Source organism: Oncorhynchus nerka, linkage group LG22 (assembly GCF_034236695.1).
Source record: "Oncorhynchus nerka isolate Pitt River linkage group LG22, Oner_Uvic_2.0, whole genome shotgun sequence".
Classification (NCBI taxonomy): Eukaryota; Metazoa; Chordata; class Actinopteri; order Salmoniformes; family Salmonidae; genus Oncorhynchus; species Oncorhynchus nerka.
The window spans coordinates 49679896-49700674 of NC_088417.1; the positions used below are offsets into that span (position 1 = coordinate 49679896).

The following is a 20779-nucleotide window of genomic DNA, read 5'->3' on the forward strand; positions in this document are numbered from 1 at the left end:
AATGTGCACCTTGACCTTGTGCGGTGTCCTCTCACCTCACTGAAGGTCCCTCGACCAATCACCTTCAAGATGTGGAAGTCATCCCTCTTGATGCGCGTCTTCTTCACCTGCCTCACCAGGGGCTCCACTGTGATTAGAGGATAGAGAGTTGTTATTGGACAAGAAAGGAAAGAGGGTGTTGGGGGAAAAAATGTCATGCTAATCAGGGGCAACATTTTTTTGTTGATGGTGTTTTGTATGGAGAAAATGTTTTATACATCACATGTCCTTTAAAAGCAAGCCTGACACACACACTATTAACAAGAAGGCACCCGGGCATGCTGGCAAGAATCGTCCATTTCCTTTTACCTTTCATACAAACACATGCATGTGTATTTCTGTGACTCAGTTGGTAGTGCATGGAGCGTGCAATGCCAGAATTGTGGGTTTAATTCTTGCTGGGGCCACCATCCGAAAAATGTATGCACTTATGACGGTAACAAGCCCCCACTTCCCCTTTAAGACACTGGTGGTCTGAAATAGTCTAAGAGTATGTCTAAGAATAGCCACCACCATTTAATACTTTTTTAAGGCAGGTTTTTCAGCCCCATCATTTTTCCTTTTTTTCTCCCATGCCTTCTTGTGTGGGGAGGAATGCGTGCAAGACCAAGGCAACATTGTAAACCCTTTCGAGAGAGAGAGAGAGAGATTCTTGTGGAAAAAACATAATCCTGCAGAGTCCTGTTACTTCCTTGATTGGATCCCAAATGGCCCCCTATTCCCTATACAGTGCCTTAGGAAAGTATTCAGACCTCTTGAGTTTTGTGATGTTACAGCCTTATTCTAAAAATCTCAACAATCTACAGACAATACCCCACAAAGGACTACGATTGAATCCCACTACCCTAGGTCTGACGCTCATCGGATGTGACAGGGCTTGCAAACTAATATGGCCTATGAAGGGAAACCCAGCCGTGAGCTGCACAGTGACACGAGCCTACCAGACAAGCTATATTCCTTTTATGCTCGCTTCTAGTCAAACAACACTGAAGCATGCGTGAGAGCACCAACTGTTTGGGACGACTGTATGATCACGCTCTCCGTAGCCGATGTGAGCAAGACCATTAAACAGGTCAACATTCACAAGGCCGCAGGGCCATACAGATTACCAGGACGTGTACTCAGAGCCTGCGTGGACCAACTGGCAAGTGTCTTCACTGCCATTTTCAACCTCTCCCTGAACGTGTCTGTAATACCTACATGTTTTAAGCAGAACACCATAGTCTCTGTGCCCAAGAAAATGAAGGTAACGTGCCTAAATGACTACCGCCCCATAGCATCCACGTCGGTAGCCATGAAGTGATTTGAAAGGCTGGTCATGGCTCACATCAACACCATCATCCCGGAAACCCTAGACCCACCCCAAATTTGCATACCTCCCCAACAGATCCACAGATGACACAATCTCAATCGCATTCCACACTGCCCTTTCCCACCTGGACAAAAGGAACACCTATGTGAGAATGCTGTCCATTGACTACAGCTCAGCGTTCAACACCATAGAGCACACAAAGCTCATCACTAAGCTAAGGACGTGGGACTAAACACCTCCCTCTGCAACTGGATCCTGGACTTCCTGATGGGCCACCCCCAGGAAGTAAGGGTAGGCAACAACACATCCGCCATGCTGATCCTCAACACAGGGGCCCCTCAAGGGTGCCTGCTCAGTCCCCTCCTGTACTCCCTGTTCACCTATGACTGCACGGCCAGACATGACTCCAACACCATCATTAAGTTTGTCGATGACACAAAAGTGTTAGGTAGGCCTGATCACCAACAGCGATGAGACAGCCTATAGGGAGTAGGTCAGACACCTAGCCGTGTGGTACAAGGACAACAACCTCTCCCTCAACGTGATCAAGACAAAGGAGATGATTGTGGACTACATTCTCATCGACGGGGCTGTAGTGGAGCAGGTTGAGAGCTTCAAGTTCTTTGGCGTCCACATCACCAACAAAGCACACCAAGACAGGTCCAAGCACACCAAGACAGTCATGAAGAGGGCACGACAAAACCCATTCCCCTCAGGAGACCAAAAAGATTTGACATGGGTCCTCAATCCTCAAAAGGTTTTACAGCTGCACCAGTACATCACCGGGGCCAAGCTTCCTGCCATCCAGGACCTCTATACCAGGCGGAGTCAGAGGAAGCCCTTAAATTGTCAAAGACTCCAGTCACCCTAGTCATAAACTGTTCTCTCTGCTACTGCACAGCAAGAGGTACCGGAGCGCCAAGTCTAGGTCCAAGAGTCTTCTAAACAGTTTCTACCCCCAAGCCATAAGACTCCTGAACATCTAATCAAATGGCTACCCAGACTATTTGTATTGCCCCCCCCCCCTCCCCTATTCTACGCTGCTGCTACTCTCTGTTATTATCTATGCATAGTCACTTTAATAACTCTACCTACATGTATATATTACCTCAATTACCTAGACTCCGGTGCCCCCGCACATTGACTCTGTACCAGTACCCCCTGTAAGCATTTCACTGTAAGGTGAATGAATACCTGTTAATACATTTTTACTTTATTTCAAGTTTGATTTGATGTAGTTCTATTTTTTACTTAGATTTTTTTGTTGATAAGGAGATGTGAATCCAACATATTAATGATTAACTTGAAGATTACATTTGAAATCAACCAACGCTTAAAAGCATAGGCCTATATGTATTGCCTATTTTAGTCAAATTTGGACTTGAATTGAAACAATAGCTGTTGATGAGGCCTAAATATATATAGGCCTAAATAGTCAAATTTATGATATATGACTTATAAAGCATGGTTACATTTAATTTGTATCTGTTAAACCTACCCTTTAAACCTACCCTTTGGGGAGAAAAATTATAGCAACAGTGACTATGTTTACTTATTAAAGCTGCAGCGTAACTTTTTGGGCGACCTGACCAAATTCACATGAGAGTTATAGATCTGTTACTCGCATTTTAAGCAAGTCTAAGAAGTGGTAGATATGTTCTATGTGCGCTATTTCTATTCAGCCTGGCGGCCCGCGGGTGGTTTTATTTGGCACCCCAAGTTTTCTGAACAAAAACATTTTTGTAATAATTTTTTTGTTATTATAATTATTATAATTTTTGGTACATAAGACTGTAAAAACAACAGGAAATGAGCTCCCAAGTGATTTTAATTTAAGAAATCTGTTCCCAAGTATTCCCACGCATAATAGAGAGACACGTGATAGTATACAAATGTAAGCAAGGTTTGAAATGATTACGTTAAAGTCAAACATATCTGTTTGGGCTTCTTGCAGTCAATTTGTGCTCTACAAAATATTTGCAATTATAAACTGAGTGGTTCTAGCCCTGAATGCTGGTTATTGTTCCCTGCTCCAGGAGGTGCTGCCCAGTTTATTGTTTTTTTTTTTTTTTTTTCAATTTAAAGTTTTATTAAGTTCTTGTTTTTCAATCAACCAACAAAACACATTCCACATTCACAGATGTGACAGGCTTTAAAAAAAAAAAAAGTTAAAAAAAAATAATACATTTGAAAAAATTAAAATACAATTAAAATGAATGATAAAGTCAAATAAAAGCATTTATTTTTCTTAATCTATATATTTTCCTTGGTACCTGTATATATACATACATACATACATACATACATACATACATACATACATACATACATACATACATACATACATACGCACATATACATACACACACACGTACTCAAAAACTAAATTAAAATAAATACACACACACAACAAACAAAAAAAACATACCACTTGCAGCAGCACTATCAAGGTTCTTATCAGCTATTTCAAGCATTCGCTGAGACGATGGGCCAATAATTCGTTTTTAGGTTTTACAGTACCTTACACAAAATGTATCTGCGCATTTCCCTAGTCACCCCGTTCACTCTGTCCAGTTTGAAATATAGTTGAATAGTGGGGACCAGAGTCTATCAAACTTGGGCTGTCTCTTGTGGAGGTCATAAGTGAGTTTTTCAAGAGGAAGGAAGTCAACAATCTGGTCAATCCACATTTTAAATGTAGTGGGGGTATTAGAGGCCCACAATAGAAGAATACATTTCTTAGCAAAGTATGTAATAGTCATAAGCAAATTTTCTCTGTCAGGATCAAGAACAAAGTCCTGCTGGGCATTAAGAAGATAGATACATGGGGTCATATCAAACTGTACCTCTAGTATTTTCTGTGCAGCGGTATGTACAGATTGCCAGAATCTGGCAATCTCCCTACAGCTCCAAAATACATGCATATAGGTTCCACATTCAGAGGTACATCTTTTACAGTTAGGAGACATATCTGTTTTCATTCTATGGAGTCTCACAGGAGTATAATAAAATTTGTAATTAGATTCTTTCATTTTTACACTGGTAGAGGAGCAGTATACCTTGTCGCAAACCTCCGCCCATAACTCATCACTAATAGTCAGACCAAGGTCCTTTTCCCAGATTATTTTCAAAGGAGTAAAGGAGGAGCTTCCTTTCTCAGAAAGGAGTCTATAGATGCAAGATATTTTGCCTTTAATGGATTGTGCTGTGACAAGAAGGGTTTCAACTTCGTTCAACTGAGTTCTAAACCTCCTCTTGGAGGTAAATGAGGAAATTACATGTCTAATTTGAAGATATTTAAAAAAATGGGATCTTGGCACGTCGAATTCACTGCAGAGCTCTTGAAAGGATTTCAGTGTAGTGGTTTTCTGATGAAATAGGTCTGAAAAGGTCCTGATTCCTAGAGTATGCCAAAGATTAAAGTTGGCATCCCTCAGGGCTTTTGGCAAGTCTGGGTTGCCTACTATAGGCGAGTGAGAACATATTTGGGAGGAAATGCCCAGGTATTTCTTACAGTCCCTCCACGCTAGTAGGGTGCTGTAAATCACAAAGGATTTGGCTATGTTGCCCACTTCACTAAAGTTATTAATGAATATAATTGAGCTTAAGGGCAATGAACCACAGGATTGGGCTTCTATCTGAATCCACGTTGACTCTTGTCTGTTTGTGATCCATGTTAGCATGTTGCGGATTTGGGCAGACCAGTAGTACAATTGAAGGGAGGGAAGGGCAAGGCCACCTTTAGATTCGGGTTTTGATAAAGTGGAAAACTTGATCCTAGGTTTTTTATTGCCCCATATAAATTTGGTGATGCTTTGGTTAGTTGTTTTGAAGAAGGAAACTGGGAGATAGCATGGGAGCATCTGAAATAAGTAGTTCAGTCTAGGGAGGACGTTCATACGGATTACATTAATTCTTCCTACTAAGCTAATTGGGAGGGAGATCCAGGTTTGGAGATTGTTCTTGATTCGATCCAGGAGTGGAAGATAATTTTCCTTAAAAAGGCTATTCAGATCTGGTGTTATGAAGATCCCGAGGTATTGAAACCCCTGTGTTTTCCATTGGAAAGGACAAAGTGTCTTCATAGAGCTGGTGAGTGTAATATTGAGAGGGCAGACAGTGGATTTGTTCAAATTGATCTTATAACCTGAGAACTTGCCATACTGGGCAATTGTGTCTAAAATGAGAGGGAGGGATTTCTCAGGGTTGGATATGTAGAGCAAGACATCATCCGCGTAAAGCGAAATCTTGTGCTGCAGGCCACCTGCAGAAACACCCATAATACTTGGATTGCTCCTTATCAGCTCTGCCAGAGGCTCCGCCCCCAACAAGTAGAGCAGCGGGGACAGCGAGCACCCTTGTCTTGTGCCCCGCTCCAGAGGGAATCTGTCAGAGTTCAGTCCATTAGTAGTCACCATGGCATTTGGATGAGAGTATAGTGATTTGATCCATTTAATAAAATTTGGGCCCATATTGAACTTTTCTAAGACTGAAAACAGAAAGCTCCACTCCATCCTGTCAAACGCCTTCTCAGCATCCAGTGAAGCCAGCAGGACAGGGCTCTTTTGTGCGTTTACTTGATCAATAATATAAAAAAGACGGCGAATGTTATCAGAAGAGTATCTGTCTCTAATAAATCCAGTTTGGTCCGCTTTTATTATTTTGGGAAGAAGAGTGTTTAGTCTTATGGCGAGCAATTTGGTAATTATTTTATAGTCGAAATCCAACAAGCTTATGGGCCGGAAGGACGAGCAGGATAGGGGGTCCTTGTCCTTTTTTAGCAACACTGTAATGCGAGCTGTGTGCATTGAGTCTGGGAGAACTCCGTTTTTGCAAAAATCCTCCAGCATTGGCATGAAGATAGGGCTGAGCTGGGGCCAAAAAGCTTTATAGAACTCTCTGGGGAATCCATCTGGGCCTGGGGACTTATTAGGTGGCATGGAGGTAATTGCCTCCAGGATCTCCTCAGGAGTGAAGGGGGAGTTGAGATCTTCCTGGTCGGTCTCTGATAGTTTAGGTAGCGAGATTCCCTCTAGGAAAGAGTGGAGTTCTGCCTCCGTGTGTTTTCTCTCAGAGGTATATAGTTTGCAGTAAAAATCATGAAAAGTTAAATTGATCTTTTTTGGGTCATATGTGACCTCGTCCTCTGCTGTTCGGATAGCCATGATTGTACGCTCTGACTGCTCCTTTTTAATTGGTAAGCAAGCAATCTACTGGGCCTATTGCTATACTCATGGTATTTCTGTTTAGTAAAGAAAACTTTTTTTTTATCTCCCGAGTGTAGTCCAAATTCAGTTTGGCTTTGGCTGCTTTAAGATGACTCCAGGAAGTGCTGTCTAGGGATTGTTTATGTATTTTTCACAGCATTCCAGCTCCCTCTCAAGATCTAGCCTGTGTGCTTCCATTGCTTTTTTCTTAGAGGAAGCATATGCAATTAGATGACCTCTTAGTGTGGCTTTAGCAGCGTCCCACATTGTGGCCGGAGAAACAGGGGAATCTTTATTGTCTTGTGTGTAGTTGTCTATCCATGTAGTTACTAATGTATGGAACTCGTCATTTGATAGCATGGAGGTGTTGAATTTCCAGCTCTTTGACCTCGGGATGTTTTTGCAGAGGTCAAAGCGGAGGTGGACAAAGGCGTGATCTGAAAGTGCTATGGGTCCGATTGTACAAGTGGCTGAATTTATGAAACTCTTTGGGATAAAAATGTAATCTATATGGGAGTAGGTGTTATGGACATTAGAGTAGTATGTATAGTCCATAGATGAGCTATTATTCTCTCTCCAGATATCTATCAGCCCCATCTCTTTAGTAAGAGAGTTCAACATCTTTGCAGATCTAGGATTTGTGGTGGGGACTTGAGATGATTTGTCTAGGGTTGGGTTAAGGGTACAATTAAAATCTCCGGCCACCACACCAAAGGAGACACAATGCTCATTGAACAGGGTTATAATTTTTGACATGAAGGCAGGAGTATCTGTGTTAGGGCGTATATGTTTAATATAGTAATTGGTTGACCATATAGTGACCCAGTTATCAAAATAAATCTCCCCTCCGGATCAGATATGTTTTTGTCTATTATGAATGGAACATTTTTATGGATAAGTATGGCTGTGCCTCTACTGTTTGATTTGAAAGATGAGAAATACACCTGTCCCACCCAAGCTCTGCGGAGTTTGGCATGTTCAGCATCACAGAGGTGTGTCTCTTGTAATAGCGCAATGTCTGATTTTTCCTTTTTTAGAGCACATAGTATCTTTTTCCGTTTTATTGCATGCCCTAGACCATGGCAGTTCCATGTCAATAGATTTAAGGTACTAGTCATCGTCATCGAGCAGTAATCGAACTTTAGTGCAAGTCATCGCTGGGTAAAAGTGGATAGTAATTACAGCTGCGTTCACATAAAAGGAAAATAAATGGTGTACATAAAATAATAATCTCTGAACACCCCAGCCGAGTTCCCAAACAACTCGACACATCCCGTTGGATCTATTACCCCCCCGCTCAGTCTCAATTCTGTGTTCCGAATAAAACAAAAACCGGGAACAGTTAGCAACGCACAACGTCTCCCTCTCCCCACCAAAGAAATGCCTCATCCTCTCCACCCCGCATTGAGTAAATAACACAGTTGCCCTCGTCCAGACCTCAGTAAAAGAGGGGAGAAAAATCAAATCAATAGCCCAGCCTACATATACCTCCCCCAAGGGACATAGGGAACCCCAGGTAATAATAGCAACAAAAAAAAAAAAACAGGGAAATAAAAGTAGGCTGAAACATTAGTAGGCCTAGGTTAGGCTATACAGCCCATCCCTCTCAGTTAAAGGAAAATAAATATAAATTGGACGGCTGTAATGACATTTAGGGGGTGGGTCTCTGGATATCGGCTATATGTCGTCTTACCTCCTTTAGTAATGGCATTAATCGCATTTAGTCATTGGTCTGTTTCTCATTGGCCAGGATTGTCTTTCAAAAACGTTTTGCCTCTTCGGGAGTTTTGAAGTGTCGCAAGGCTCCTTGGTGAAGAATCCTGAGCTCGTTTGGGTATTTGAATCCCCTGAAGATGCCTCGGTCAATGGAGTATTTCTTCACTTCGTCAAATTCTCGGCGCTTTCGGCGTATTCCAGCTGACAGGTCCTGGTGTAAAGCGAGTTTGGCATTTCCCACTGTGATGGTGTTGTTTTTCGCCGCCTGTAGGACTCGTTCCTTGTCGGTGAATCTCAGGAAACGTATGGTGATTGGGCGCGGTGGTTGTCTGGCTGCTGGTGGGGGCCTCAGTGCTCGGTGAGCTCTCTCGAGTTCTATGGGCCTGTCGGTGGGCAGGTGGAGCCACTCGGGAAGTTTGTCTTGCAGGTAGCGGATCAGTGGCATGTTTCCCTCTTCTTTTTCGCCCAGATTGAATAGAACACAATTATTCCTTCGCCCCCTGTTTTCCAGGTCCTCTGTTTTCTCTTCCAGATGCTCGATTTTCTTTTTAGCATATGCTATTGTTTCCATGGCATCTGTCAATAAGTTTTCCATGGATAGGATTCACCCCTCTGCCTCGTCCAGGCGCCCCGCGTTTATGGTTATCTTGTTGTTGATGTCAGGCAATGCGTTTTCCAGGATTGTCACCTTGCCCCCTATCGCACTGAGCTGAGAGTTAATGGCATCTAATTTGGTGTTTAGTTCTGTACGTTGGGATCTCAACTCAGAGAGGATGTCTTCGACAGAGTGCGAGGTTGGCATTCGTTGTGCCTCGTGGGGGAGCGGGTTCTCTTGCTCCTGGCTAATGGCGCTATTTTTTTCTGAAGCTAGCTTCTTCTTGGAGGCTTTTTCCGTCGCTAATACTCGAGTCCGGGTAAAAATGTCACCTGTAGTGTCGCCTTTTGTAGCCGCCATGACTTTTTCTTACTAAAGCTAAATGAGTGTGAACTTGGAATGGAGGTAAGATTAGGAATTGGAAACTACTTGTGCGGAGCTCTTAGTTCACGTGGCCATCTCGTTCAAGGGTCACGTGATCCCCCCCTTATTGTTTTTTAAAAATCTTCTGATACTGGATATAGTGTTGAAGATCTGACATTGTTTCAGAGGTACAACTAAAACATATTTTTACAAGGTTTTTATATGTTGAGAATTCATTATAATGGTGACATAATCTTGTGGTTGAAATTCCACCCTCTACACAACAGTTTACATTGATTACTATGCGAAACTGAGCCTACGCATATCGCGAAAAACAACAGTAAACGGGATAAGATGTTTACATACCACAGTATCCCCTCTAAGATCAATGTATCCCAGGCATCCTATTCGGGTTATTGTAAACGGGATATAATAACAGGATATTGGTGTGCATGTAAATGTGGTCAATGATAGAGTTTCTAACCTTACTAATAGCCCATAGGGGTTCCAACATCCTGAACCCACCAGCATTTGATTTAGCCAGCCTGGAATGTCAGATGTACCGTGTTTGCAAATGTTCCATTGTGCCAGGCAAGCTCATCAATCACAGTGTAGGAACCCACTAGCCTCTAACTACCTCTCAGAGAATGGCTATGGGTGAAGTATACCCTGGAGGCTGATCTTGGGTCAGTTTAGCATTTTCTGCAATAATGGTTCAGGTTAAGATTGGCGGAGAGGAAGCTGATCTTAGATCTGTTCCTATGGGAAACGTCACTCTGGAGTGTCAGAGAATGTGTCCCTGTCAGCAGGACATGCATGGTTTAAAGAGATGATGACTGTAATGCCACATGAGAGGATGTGAGGTCAGAAATCATCCTTCTCGATTTCCACCCATCCTGATCAGCTGTATCCTCCTCCACACACACACACACACACAGACACACACACACACACACACGGTGAGGTTGGAGGCTGGGTAGGAACTGGCTATTATCAAAGCCAGATTTACTCACAATAAACCTTGATGAAGCCCAAGTTAACCATACAACCATACAAATTGACAAACAATTCCCAACCAATGTAAATACCAATTTAGCAAAGATACTCAAGCAATCGTCTCTGATGGTGGCATATTTCATATCATCCAACAAAATGACACACTGCTCAACTCAGCTCAGCTGTAGACCGATGTAGCATCCAAAGTTACAACCAATAGTTGGCACTAAAAGACCAATACATGGACACATTTCATCCGAATAGGTGGCAAAGCAAACTCCATTCACAATGGATTTACAATTCCGTCAATGCACCGCACACACAATAATATTATTATGTCAAATGTTATTATACACACACATACTGTACATAATAAATAAGGTTCAAACGAATGTCCATATCTACAATTAACAGTTCAAAACGTTGCAAAAGCGACTCATCAAAATGAAATTCGAGCTTGATAAATCAAACGCATCAAAGGGATGCTGTCTATTCCCATGTTCATTCAACAGTAGCCTTGGAAAATCCATGTAGGCCTACCTTTACTTGCAAATGAATTCCATTCATCTGTCATTCAGGGTGAACCTCTCGGTGATGGCATTGTAGAAGTCACGGACATGGCTCTGCTATCATTTTATTCTGCATGCACACAGCAGGCCTATGCTCGTTTGGGAGACACATGTCCAAGGCCTCCTTTGGTTCCATTTACACACTGACACAAAAAGTTACACACACACACACACAGTAGCACAGTTCTCCCACACTGCACACATGTAGGCAGCTCCATCCATTAGGGCATCCAACTGGTCGGGAAGCAGAATCCTCCCACTAGCCATATCCATCTTGTAGAAGCCAAGGCTCTGGCCCGCATTTAGTGGCGGGAGAAGCCCCATTTCCATTACATCCACAAAGCCAAAGTAAATGTCCAAGATGTGTAAAAGTCCGGGTAAATAGTATTCATTGGTAATGACATTTCAGAGTGGACAATCCAGTTCTCACTGTTCGACTGCCCGACAGCTAGCAGTGAGGGAGATGGTGATTGCCTGTCATGAATAAAGTCACGTCTTGTAGAGCTCGTGTATGCTGCCGCTGTCTAGTCTTATCTTTCATTATAGTTGATGTTCCACTCTTCAAACCCTCGAAATGGCGCGTTCGATATTTCCAACTTGGAAAATTGTTTGAGGTGCAGTATAGTGTCCATTTGTCAGGTTGTTTTTGCTAGCTGGTTAGCTAGCTTCACCTTCGTTCTGTTCAACAGATGCGAGTGCCACATTATGTAGACACGCCAACATGTAAAGAGCTTACCCCAGATTTCCCACACAACATGTTCAGGCAATACCCATGTGCAAATAGATATGAAATTGTCTCAATGCAACGAACAAAGCTACTTCAAGCTAGGCAAAGGAGACCCGCCTATGCTGACTCTATCCATTAACATTGATTGGAGTCAGGAATGGCTGCACGCGTCAACAATTTGAATGGATTTGAATGGATGAAAAGGATGGCGTGAATATCCTGCCGCCTTTCCTGAGGTTTTGATGTAGTTTTAGCAACAACAACAACATTTTAGCATATAAACTACCAGAATCATTGAGACAAAACATTAGAAAACAAAAAATAATGAAACATTTTTATATAATAAAATGTTTCATTTGGCTTCTCATAGTAGCTTACTTAAAATTAGATTATCACAGGGTACACACACACCAGATAAACAAACCCTAAGGACACACACCAGATAAATAAACCCTAGACACACACACACACACACACACACACACACACACACACACGTTGACAGAGAACAGGGCCCTAATGGAAAGTATGGTATGGAGTGGGATGAGATTCTTTCCTCTCCTCTTCCTGTCTGTGTTGTTTACCTGGTGAAATTGTGCCAAGCCATCCAACTGTCTCACACAGATGTAGGATCTTAATTGTATCACTTGTTGATGAGCATTTTCCTGCTAACTTGTAGTGTATTCAATATTTAAAAAGGCTTCTAAAAGTTAGTAATTTCCACTTCAACATTTCAGACTATATTTCTCCTAAATGAAAATGTATCAACCCCTGGAAAAAAAGTACATGAATTATAATACACATAATAATTCACATTTCCTGCTGCAGAATTACATTTCTGCTGTAGCAAACTGGCTCAAAGATCCTACATCTGTAAATGTACATGTCTTTCCTCCAGGGAGATGGACAGAGACAGGAAAAAATTAGTGAGACAGGTAGCCGAAAAAAGAGGGACACAGAGAGAGAAAGAGAGAGAGCGAGAGAGAAGGGGAGACAGAAAAAGAGAAAGTAAGAGTGCGAGAGAGAAAGGGAGACAGAAAAAGAGAAAGAGAGAGAGCGAAAGAGAAAGAGACAGAGAGAGATTGTTTTTGTGTACATTTTTTGGAAAGAAAGATTCTTAATAACTTAAAATAAGTGGAGGAGCTGACTTGATAAGGTTGAGTGACATATGGGTAAGTCAGGTGACTTTTTACAGCATCTACACAGCATCTACGCAACCCCTCCTCTATTTGGCACCATAAAACACAGACCCTGATTTGTTGGGAGATAACATAATAACCCAAAATAATGATGCAAAATACTAATATCATGAAGAGGATAAGGAACTATCCCAAGTTGAAAACTCATATAGCTCCTCTGTAGCTGCTGACACAGTCATTCCAAGAGATATAATGTTACATGATTCATGTAATACACTTGTCGGCAACTATGAGATTGCATTCTCAAAGCGGGAGCAATGATGGTATATGTTTACCCCCTTGTTTCATGCTGTGTCTACATTGAAAATTCAAAAGAAGGAAAACCCAAGAATAAGTCATTAATAAGACACAAAACCCAGATTGAGACACGCATCGCTCTAGTCCACCTGAGCTACATGCCAACACGACCGGCACTTGTTGTCAACAACATTTTTCAGGTCCAAAAAGTCTGAAAGCTGAAAAGGAGGGTGATTGAGCCACAGCCTGTTCCTGTGCATGTTGACTTTGGCCATGTCCCCATCGAAAACTCATTCTGTTATGAATGCCATGTAGGGAGTGACCAGACCAGACCAGAACCCTGCCAGAAAGAGAGGGATGGAGAGAGAAAGAGAATGAGAGAGAGAGAGAGAGAGAGAGAGAGAGAGAAAGAGAGAGAAAGCGAGAGAGAGACAGAGAGAGAGAGTGCGAGAGAGAGAGAGTGCGAACGAGTGAGAGAGAGGGGGGGGGGGGGGGGCATACACACAGATCCAGACAGAAAGATGCACAGTGAGAGAAACAAAGAAAGAAAGGCAGACAGACAGACTGACTGACACACACATGTTATGTTAATCTAACCTCATAGGGATTTAAAATGTATTTCCATTCAAAATCCTAATCCTAACCCCTAAACCTAACCCTCACCCTAACTATAACCCTAACCTTAAATCATAACCCTAACCCTAAACCTAACTCCTAAATCCTAACCCTGAACCTAACCCCTTACCCGAACCCTAATTCTAACTATAACCCCAATTGTAACCCTAAACCTAAACCTAACCCCTAAACTTAAAATAGCCTTCATCCTCTGAGGGATGTGGGAAATGTCCACACGAGGGAGAATTTTTCTTGATTTACTATATTTGTGGGGACTTTTGGGGATTTCAGATCCCCACAACCAACCAGGGTCTCCTTGACTCTCTGCCTGACTCTCTGCCTTGCTGACTGTGTTAAGCAAAGATTAACTGAGGTCTAACCCACTCAGCCTACACTAATCCCACGAACTGGTCAACGTTCCACATCTGACACTCTACAGTACACTCATCCCCGAGCAAGACTGGACACATGCTAAGACCAAAATAGGAACCTCCATCTCTGTGACATATGATATCCCTCGGCCACTGGACTAAATTGCACAAACACAGAAGCAGGAGGACACGAGCGATTGCATGCACACGCATGTACACAACGTTTTGTGCACACACACACTCACTCAGTCGCATCACATATTTACGAAGCATTTTTAAATACTGTACACAAAGAGTTTATTCAAACGAGTACAGGAGAAATTAAGTTTGAGCACAGATCTGACAAGATGTGGATTGGTGATCCTCCTCAGTGAATGTCATAATTTTTAAAATCCTTTTTTAGATAAAACTATACTAAATATAATCAATTGACACCAAAAAACTAATTAAAACACTATTTCGCAAAGAAGGTCTACAGTAGCCTTAACAGCACTCCATGGTGTAGCCGGAGGACAGCGAGCCTCCATCCTCATCTGGGTACATTGTCTTCAATATAAAATCTAGGAGGCTCATGGTTCTCGCCCCCTTCCATAGACTTAAACAGTAATTATGACAACTTCCAGAGGACTTCCTCCAGCCTATCAGAGCTCATGCAGCATGAACTGACATGTTGTCCACCAATCAAAGTATCAGAGAATTAATCTAGTACTGACAGCATAAGCTACAGTTAGCTAACACTGCAGCACATACAATGTAGTGAGTAGTTGACTCAAAGAGAGAGAAAGACAATTGTTGAACAGTTTTTAACAAATTAATTTCTCCCCCCCCCAAAAAAAGGAGAAGCTAGAGAAAAAATGATAGAGAGACTTCTGCATTATTTTGGACTTTCAGTATCACTTACTTAGCTAGCAAATGCAGCAAGCTAGTTTAGCCTACTGAAACACCCTTATGGCTAGGTTGTAGTCACCTCAACCTAGGCTAGGTTGTAGCCACCTCAACCTAGGCTAGGTTGTAGCCACCTCAACCCAGGCTAGGTTGTAGCCACCTCAACCTAGGCTAGGTTGTAGCCAGCTCAACCTAGGCTAGGTTGTAGCCACCTCAACCCAGGCTAGGTTGTAGCCACCTCAACCTAGGCTAGGTTGTAGCCACCTCAACCTAGGCTAGGTTGTAGCCACCTCAACCTAGGCTAGGTTGTAGCCACCTCAACCCAGGCTAGGTTGTAGCCACCTCAACCTCGGCTAGGTTGTAGCCACCTCAACCCAGGCTAGGTTGTAGCCACCTCAACCCAGGCTAGGTTGTAGCCACCTCAACCCAGGCTAGGTTGTAGCCACCTCAACCTAGGCTAGGTTGTAGCCACCTCAACCTAGGCTAGGTTGTAGCCACCTCAACCTAGGCTAGGTTGTAGCCACATCATGATGGGTATAGGGAAAATGTCAGTATCATGTAGTAGCCAAAACCTATCGATGTTACATTGAACTGGGTGAATGGAACATGAATGAGTTTCATCCAATATGCTGTAATAGAAATAAGGCCAGAGGAAAAAATCTTCCTCCCTCATCTTAAACGGCACTCACCGCCACTGCATTGTACAGTATATACTGGGACATGTGGAACCATTCACCATATATGTTACAGCATACATGTATACACGTCTTTTTGATTGAAATATCATGGAATATACAGTCTGGTCCATATTGGTATCCTTGATAAAAATGAGAAAAAAAAATACTATAAAATAAATAATACAAATACTGTGCTGTATTGTGTGCCCCAAAACAATTTGAACATATTATTATATACTAATACAATTAAAAAAATAAAGAGATTTTGTAATAAAAAATATAGCTAAAAGTTAAGGGTCAAAATTATTGCCACCTCTGTTTTCAATATCTTTCAATCCCTCACCTTGAAGGGATAACGGCACTGAGCCTTTTTCTAAAATGTTTTATGAGATTGGAGTACACATTGGGAGGGATCTTAGACAATTCCTCCACAAAGAATCTTTCCAGATCCTTGATATCCTTCGTCCGGTCTTATGGACGGCCTTCTTCAATTCAAACCATAGGTTTTCAACAGGGTTGAAATCCGGAGACTGATTTTGTAGTCAATTAATAATTTCATAATTGGAGGATAAACGATGTAAGGTTGAAAAGAAAAGTGTGAAGATGTGAGGAGTTCTTTTCACATACTCTATGTCCAACAGTGAGGCCAATGTTCCCAATAAAACAGTACTCAGTTTTAGTAGCCGGGGGGGGCAATCAGCAAATAGTCCTGTGATTTCCTGCTGTAAAGTGTGTGTGTGCGTGTGCGTGTTTGTGACTGCTGGTGGGTTTAACAGGCTGACACCAGCTGAAATATCATGGGGGCTCACGAGGGCTGGAAGAAGGTTAACAGAGGGGTGTTGGCTTACATGACCTTGTGTTTTCACTGCTGTCTTTACACTGTAAGGACACTTTATTCTCCTGCCCTTAGTAGAACACAACATGACTCAGTACGCTACTCTGGGGAACACATCACATGCACTCACCACAACCAAGGGTTGACTGCTTCTATAAACATAGAACTAGTCGTAATGCTGTCCATTTTAGGGACTTTACACTTTCTAATCAAAGTTTGTCCAATGTTTCCAGACTTCTAAAGTAGTCTAATGTCAAGATGAAACCATATCCCACAAAAGGTTTCAGATACACAAAGATCATGTCTCCAAAAAATGCACATTTTTTGAGGGGTATGATCTTTGTACATTCACCATTCATTCATGATTATCCAGAGTGATGGTAGGTAGCATCCAATTTAATGTAGACATGTTGAGAAACATTATATTCTTATTTACAATAAAAGTGACTCGTTGCGTGCTAGGAATACGAGACCAAATACTAAACTTTTGACTTCGTTTAATACACTATAAGTCAATTTGTCCATGGCTCTTATAACACCTTCTAATGGGGCGACTAGATACATAAAGTCCTTTCATTTTTAAACAGTAAAACATATATGTACGATACCCTCAAATAAAATTGACATTCTGTACTGTCACCTCATATAAAACATTTGATCTCAAATCCAAAATGCTAGAGTATTAAATAAAAAGTTTTAGCTTCACTCTACAAATAAATACGCAGGGGAGTGTAATCGTTTTCTTTCAAATACTTTGTGCTTAATTTAGTTTACCCCGGGGCAATAGAACCTATGGATAATCCCCAAAGGGCAAACTCGGCCCACCCGGCATACATGTAAGCAAATTGAAACACAGGCAGGTTTTAAATCAGTAACACACACACACACACACACACACACACACACACACACACACACACACACACACACACACACACACACACACACACACACACACACACACTGTTAAGTTAAGGCTTTGTAAGTAAGGGACTGACCCCACTGCAGGAAGCCCGCAACGTACTTCTCCCTGGCAAGGGGTGAGAAGCGGAACTCTTGGTACACCCCCACTAGCAGGTCCAACAGTGTCTGCAGTCCCACCGGCCCTGGGGCCTGAAGTTCCAACAGCAGTAGGTCTGAGTCACGAGGCCCAGGGCTCGCCGACATGCTGTCCAGCAGGCGTTGCGACTCCCTGAAGTCAATGGAGACTGGAGGCTGGTGGCTGGTTCTGGACTGGAGGTCTTCTAGTCCCCTGTTTGTTTGACACGGTGGCTTCCTGTAGTTTACAGTGCCCCGTCCTTTTCTCTCTTACTCCCTGTCTGTCACTCTCTTTCTCCCTCCCTCTTTCTCTCTCTCTTGATCCCTCTCTCTTTCCTCTGTTCCACTCCCTACTCCACTCTCATCTGTCCGTTCGTCACGCTGTACAGTGTGTGTGTGTGTGTGTGTGTGTCTCTCTCTCTCTTACCCTTTGGCCCCCTCTCTTGGTTTCTGTTTTTGTCTCACTTCTACCACTTCTTAATTTTTCTCTTTCAGTCTATCTGTCTTTCTCTCATCCTTCTCATTCGTCAGTACTTGCCTCCCAAAACTTCAAAGTTCAAAATCGTTCACCTCTTTCACAGAATTGTAGCTCCATGTTCTAGAACTGTATGTGGCCAAACCAAAACCTACACTACTCTGTACTGCAGGTACAGTACATGCTTTATTGTCTCCACAATTCTCACACGACTGTTACAAAACTGTCCACGGTCCATGAGCTATTTTGGTCCCTCAACTTTTGCAGATCCCTCCATCTCACCTCTCGCTCATCTTCTGTCTGCACAGCCCTCCTCCCTCCCTTTTTCTCTCCCTCCTTCACTCACTCTTTTCAGTGGCACAGTGGTTGTCCACTTTTCTTGTCAGGCTCACTGGTTCTGAAAATCCTCCACTCTCCGTCTGTCCATACGTTTATTCTCTTTGTCTGTCTGTCCTTCTCTTCTTCCCCGCTGTCTGTCGCTCAATGTGTGCCTGTAAGCTTTGCTCCCTCTTTCCCCTCTCTCTCTCTCTCTCTCTCTCTCTCCTCACAACTTTTCTGTTTTGACTTCTCCACTGAACTGCCCCCTTCCTCTCTTCTTCTGTTGATGCACCACCGCTCCCTCCCTTGCCTCAAATCGGCCTCTCATTGCCTTGAACTTGTTCTCCATTTTATTCCAATATTTCATTGTTTTCATAAGCAAATTCTACCGAACGCGTGATTTACATTGACGTATGTTTCATTTCAACACCATATTGATATGTGTGTTTGAATTGTGTTTGTGACAGTGTGGGGCTTGTGTGGGTGCAAGCCGGCATGTTGTGCACACATATGACAGTGTGTTTCTTGTCTATGTGCGTTTCAGGTGCTCAGGTGCTCAACTGAGGGACTTGGAAATCCCCAAAAACGTACCCCAGGATATCCAGGAGAGTAAATAAAAAAGAGCACTCAGTAAGTCTGATCGATTTATTGACGGGAGAAACAAACACTGAGCTTATATTTCGACATGAATCGCCTTCATCAGAGTGCTCTGTCTGGGGACAGGGTGGGAGCTCATGCACAGATACAGACAGAATTTTGAAAAGAGGAGTTAGTGCTCTGTGAGAGGTTTGAGTGACACGTCTAAACACGCGAGCCACAATGCCACAGTACAGTATGTAGCTGGGACGGTAGAGCCGATGAGTTATTTATTGGAGGTGTCCCAAGTGGCACTCTATTCCCTACATTGTTCACTCCTTTTAACCAGGGTGCACTCTATATGACTATATAAAGGGAATAGGGTGTAATTTAGGATGCATCCATTATCAAGCACAAACTGTGAAACATTGTGTCTATGTCTAATGTATAACAGGAGACAGTAGTGCTGTTCGGTCACTATAGAGCCCCCCCACACACAGAATAGAAGAAAACATAAGAAAAGAGAATAGATATTTAGAATAAAATAGAATATATCTTTATGTCCAGTACAACAGAAATGTGACATTTTGCTGACACAGCACCAATCACAAACATACTGTACACACATGGCAGGCTGGGAGTAGCACACAGTTAGCTGTGCAGTGCAATGCCCCTGGGGTGGGTTTGGTGTTCAATGTCTTGCTCAAGGACACATAGGTACTAATTGGCACCTGAAATCTGGTCAGATTTTGAAATCTTGTCAGTCCTGGGATTCAAACCTGCAACCTCCTAACCTCTCTAACCTCTATAATCATGTTACAAAGTTTTGAGAATGAAACAAATATTAATTTCCACAAAGTTTGCTGCTTCAGTGTCTTTAGATATTTTAGTCAGATGTTACTATGGAATACTGAAGTATATTTACAAGCATTTCATAAGTGTCAAAGACTTTTAATGACAATTACATGAAGTTGATGCAAAGAGTCAATATTTGCAGTGTTGACCCTTCTTTTTCAAGACCTCTGCAATCCGCCCTGGCATGCTGTCAATTAACGTCTGGGCCACATCCTGACTGATGGCAGCCCATTCCTGCATAATCAATGCTTGGAGTTTGTCAGAATTTGTGGGTTTTTGTTTGCCCACCCGTCTCTTGAGGATTGACCACAAGTTTAATGGGATTAAGGTCTGGGGAGTTTCCTGACCATGGACCCAAAGTATCGATGTTTTGTTCCCCGAGCCACTTTTGCCTTGTGGCAAGGTGCTCCATCATGCTGGAAAGGGCATGTTGAAGTTCTTGATGTTCTTGATGATCCGATAAATGATTGATTTAGGTGCAATCTTACTTGCAGCAATGTCCTTGCCTGTGAAGCCTGTTTTGTGCAAAGCAATGATGACGGCACATGTTTCCTTGCAGGTAACCGTGTTTGACAGAGGAAGAATAATGATTCCAAGCACCACCCTCCTTTTGAAGCTTCCAGTCTGTTCGAACTCAATCAGCATGATCTCCAGCCTTGTCCTCGTCAACACTCACACCTGTGTTAACGAGATAATCACTGACTTGATGTCAGCTGTTTCTTTTGTGGCAGGGCTGAAATGCAGTGGAAATGTTTTGGGGGGATTCAGTTCATTTGCATGGCAAAGAGGGACTTTGCAATTAATTGCAATTCCTCTGATCACTCTTCATAACATTCTGGAGTATATGCAAATTGCTATCATACAAACTGAGGCAGCAGACTTTGTGAAAATTCATATTTGTGTCATTCTCAAAACATTTGGCCACAACTGTACATTGCAACAAGTTTGACAATTCAGTCACACGTACTAGTGCCCCCATGTGGCCAAAAGTAAGAATGACCCATGAATTGAACTGTATTGGGCTGAGAAACTAAATGAAATCAAATCAAATGGTGAAATCAACACAGCGTACACAGATTTGCAGATTTTATCTCAGGTGCAGCGAAATGTTTGTGTTTCTAGCTCCAACAGTGTAGTAATAATACCTAGCAATAAAAAACAATATGCACATAAT

At 42.5% G+C, this 20779-nt stretch overlaps 1 protein-coding gene across 2 annotated transcripts in view; it reads right to left on the bottom strand.

Moving 5' to 3' along the window:
* LOC115105300 (myotonin-protein kinase-like) overlaps positions 1-18333 on the bottom strand; it is a 50258-nt gene extending 31925 nt beyond the window's left edge. Inside the window, exons 1-2 of one of the 2 annotated variants that reach the window (XM_029627185.2) lie at positions 17342-18333; positions 36-127 (exon numbers count right to left, since the gene is read on the bottom strand). In XM_029627185.2, coding sequence (XP_029483045.2) covers positions 36-127; positions 17342-17510 — 261 coding nt within the window. In that variant the 5' untranslated portion in view covers positions 17511-18333. The remainder of the gene's footprint in view (positions 1-35; positions 128-17341) is intronic. The other variant, XM_029627186.2, reaches the window with a different exon arrangement.
* Between the last annotated feature and the right edge of the window lie 2446 nt (positions 18334-20779).